Source organism: Otolemur garnettii, unplaced genomic scaffold (genome assembly GCF_000181295.1).
Source record: "Otolemur garnettii isolate 467f Iridium unplaced genomic scaffold, OtoGar3 scaffold00222, whole genome shotgun sequence".
NCBI classification, from domain to species: domain Eukaryota; kingdom Metazoa; phylum Chordata; class Mammalia; order Primates; family Galagidae; genus Otolemur; species Otolemur garnettii.
The window spans coordinates 634948-639163 of NW_003852617.1; the positions used below are offsets into that span (position 1 = coordinate 634948).

Genomic DNA, 4216 nt, shown 5'->3' on the forward strand with positions numbered 1-4216 from the left:
AAAAAAAAAAAAAAAAAAAATCTATGCATGCTTTTACCTACTTTCCCTAGAATGTATCCATCTGAGGTATAGGAGCAGGCAGAAATGAGGAGTGCTTTTGTGTGCTTTTAGAACATTCTGAGCGTCTTCTTAGCTCTCCCTCCACTCTCACTGAGAAAACTGTTCTGGACTGTGGGGTACCCTGTTGACGAAAGGATTACAGGCTGGAAGGGACGCGAATGCACCAAAGGAGTAAGCGGTCAGCTAGTTAGACTTCCGCACTGTAGAGCTTTACAAAGCCTTTCATGTGCTCATGAATCTCCAAGAGAGGTATTGAAAACTTTTAAAAACATATCTGACCACAGGATCCTTATTTTCAGAGCATCTTGTTGACTATAGTGCTAAATTAGAGAAGTCCAGCAATGGTCAGGTTTGTTTTAAAAGTCCACAGGTTATGGGAAAGGAATCCATAGCGGAGTAGAAGAGTGTCCAGGTCAAGACTTTTAAGCACAGTTTCTGCATTGTGGCTTTGTTGGTGGAGAGCTGGGTTCCTTTCCATCCTCCAGTTAAACTTCTGGGTCATCAATATGAATTTTGAAGTTACAAGGTGTTAAGACAAAATTGGGAATTTATGAAATATTTATAAAGTTCCATGATCAATAGATTAGTTTGTCATAAACAGGGATGAATAAAGTCCTGAGAGCAGACTAACATCCAACAGCCTTTAGGATAACTAGCCTTTTTCTTTTAACTGTAAGAACTAGAAGGTAGGTAACTGTCTTAAGCAGATACACTTAGAAGTCTTGAAACACTCAGTAGTGGTGACTTAGTATTCGGGAGTTTACCCACCTTTTCAGGAGAAGCAGCGTCATAGGGTCTGACACAGGTTTGTTCTGTCCAGGCATTAAACTGAAGATTACCTCCCCAGTGAAGATGGTAAGTAGCACTGAGTGTTGCCTCTTAAGATTCACAAAGAAGCCAGTGATGGATGAGGACAGTGATCGCTGGCTGGGATTACACATTTCTATAGCATGATTGAGTTTCTAATAACGATGTGCGTGAATGGTACCAGTATACAGTCGTGCTTCTTGTCTTCAGACACACTGAATGGGAATAGTTCTAAACACTTTCAGTGTTCCAACCATGTGGGTTTCATAGGTCACAGGCTTCCATTGTTCTGTCCCTGAGACTACATTCCTTTCCTCAGGGAGCTCATCTTTATTGCTGAATTTTCCCTCACAATCCACTGTTAAAAGAAATCCCCACACATGCATTCTTGTGGCTACAGAAGTCTACCTGCGCTCACTTTTTGTTTGTGATCCAGCTGGACTGTTCGAAGCCCATGGAAATTGCTTACCGGTGACAGACATTGTGTTTATTTTCCCCTACAGACCCTAAGCTTTCTTTTCTTCACAGGTAAAGTCAGTCATAAATCTTTTGTTTGCTGCATATACTGGAGATGTGTCTGCACTTCGAAGGTACGTTCACAGGGTGCGTTAGCATGTGGTTACAGATGTTGAGCAAGTTGCTTCTGGGTGAGTTGCCATTTTAAAGCTAAGGTCTCACTCTCATTTTCCTTTACTACAAATGACCCAAACAAAATTTAGATTAAGTTCTCACTTCCAATGCTGTAGGCTTGATGTTCAAGCTTGTCATTTTCTTCCTCTTAGAAAAGCCCAGATCTATTTTCCCAAGTGGTAACTATTCAACAAATCTGGCTAATTAATCTTAGTGGCTTACTGGAATTGGATAATGCCTCTCACTCCCCACCTTTGGTGGTAGGGGGAGCAACTCGGGGTAACTGGTGCCCTGCAGACCACCAGGTTTAGAAAGGCCCTACAGAGAAACGGCTGACATAAGGTATCTTGTATAGGGTCACAGTTGATTTTTAAAAGAGTAAAATTGCTGTGCTTAATTTCCACCCTTGTTTTAAAGTCTGTACTAATGGACTAAAATGTTAAAGAATGGGAATCTTAGTGAAAACACAGAACTTTAGTAGTTTCTTGCCTTTCTGAGACATAAACTTTGTTATAGTTGTGCCATTATTCTTGAGTCTTAAACAATATGCAATAAAGCTTAATTCTGTGAGCAATGTTTAAGATTTACCGTACCCCAACAAAGCAAAGAGAGGTGAAGTAGCTTTTACCCAAAACACGTGTGCACTGGTTAAACAGGGGTCTCTAGTTCTGATTAATGAGCCTGTGAAGAATGGCATCTCTGACAGGGCCCTAGATTGAACTGATGATTAAATGATACAAATGTGAGTTAGATTTGTTTTTTTATATAATGAATAGCTACGGTTACAAATTTTCAGATTTGCTTTGTCGGCCATGGACATGGAACAGCGGGACTATGATTCTAGAACAGCGCTCCACGTAGCAGCTGCAGAGGGTAATACATGAATCACTCAGACGTTTGTTTTCCAGATTTAATTTCTACTCAATACTAAAATCTGCTTTTTTTTTTCTTTTTTGTATGTGGGGGGCTATAGGTCATGTTGAAGTTGTTAAATTTTTGCTGGAAGCCTGCAAAGTAAATCCTTTCCCCAAAGACAGGTGAGCACTTACCTTATTACATAACCTAAATCAGTATTTTATTATACAGGATTATAATAGTCAGGTGATGATGTATTTCAATGCACTAAGAAAACCTGCTGTAGTATTTTATGAAGGCAACAAACAAAATCTTGTTTCTGCTACATAGATTATCCTGTCTCCTGTATCCTATTTCTTACCTAAAAATGGCATCTTATTTAGAAATTTTCAGGTTAGTATGACTATCAGCCAGTTAGTAAATTGTGTGAAGAAAACAATTCGTGTTTAGGAAGAGAAGAAAAGGATTGCTTTCTTAGATAAGCACTTATAGAATTGTATAAAAATGTGTAAGAAAACTGCTGTTTAAAAACTCCAAAATGAATGTATTGGAGTATGCTGAAATGCATTTGGGGTTTGTGGAAGCTGAATTTTACATTTTTAAGTACTTTGGGGAAGGGCTGAGATTTGAAGGCTCAGAATGCAAAGGGCCTTCCATCTAGAGTAGAAGTGTACGGGGAACATATCCCCCTCTCCTCTCCTTACTAGTCTACACGGCAGACTGCAGGTCATCCTGCAGCACATGGTGTCTGTGGAGTGGATGTGGCAGGGATACAAATGCTGCTTCCATACATGCACATACATGTCCAGTGAACTTTGTACTCAAAGTCTTGGACATTGCGTGAAGTCTAGTGGCTGAGTCAGTAAGTAAGGAAAATAAAGAAAGGTTTAGAAGAATGGAAGGAAGAAACAGGTGATGGAGATGTTTAATGTAATAAGGAGTTTCGATTCAATATTTGAAGATTGGAGGCTGTATCAAGTTTGGAACAAGTTGATTTCTTAATAATTAGGTCTGTTTATTAAGACTTATCCTTTTTCGGGCTGGGTTTTGTTGGTTTAGCTCACAAGAAATGCATAAAAATGTCAACGTCTGAAAACTGTTAGTTTTTTAAATGTGGTAATGCTTCGGCTAATTTTATTCCTATAGTTGTTAAAAAGCACCATGATTAAAATGACCTTTGTTGGGCGGTGCCTGTGGCTCAAAGGAGTAGGGCGCTGGCCCCATATGCCACAGGTGGCGGGTTCAAACCCAGCCCCAGCCAAAAGCTACACAAAAAAATGACCTTTGTTGGCAGAATGTAATGCCTATTCCAGCTCTCTCTAGAGCAAGAAATGCAAGCATTCTCCTCCTGTGTATATAATCCCAACTAAATGCTAATGAATACTAGAAATATTTAAGCATTGATAGGTATATTTTTTGCCCTAAATTTGCCTCTAGGAATGTGGAAATGGTTGTACCCATGTGATAGGCAAAAGGAAGCTATGTAACTTAACTTGGTAACCAGTTATTCAACAATTCCAGAATGGAATACCCAAGGCAACTCTTTCTCTATGTCATAGACTCAGCATCACCTTAAATTAAAATATAGGTTTCAGCAAAATTAGTGTAGTCTTTCAAGGTGCTATTTTCATTATTTCCTGGAAGAAGAGTGGTGGTAAAGAAAAAACGGGTAACTTGCAGTTGACTTCAGTTTTTCCAAAAGACATGCTGTAAATGATGATTAAGAAGTCTCTGTTCAGGCTCAGCGCCTGTAGCTCAAGCAGCTAAGGCGCCAGCCACATGCACCAGAGCTGGAAGGTTCGAATCCAGCCCCAGCCTGCCAAACGACGACATCTATAACCAAAAAGCTGGGCATTGTGGCAGG

At 39.8% G+C, this 4216-nt stretch overlaps 1 protein-coding gene across 1 annotated transcript in view; it reads left to right on the forward strand.

Moving 5' to 3' along the window:
• The window catches only part of GLS (glutaminase), an 83705-nt gene that overhangs the window by 75568 nt on the left and 3921 nt on the right, over positions 1–4216 (forward strand). The window contains exons 15-17 of the mRNA XM_003801823.2: positions 1396–1457; positions 2294–2370; positions 2471–2534. Coding sequence (XP_003801871.1) covers positions 1396–1457; positions 2294–2370; positions 2471–2534 — 203 coding nt within the window. The remainder of the gene's footprint in view (positions 1–1395; positions 1458–2293; positions 2371–2470; positions 2535–4216) is intronic.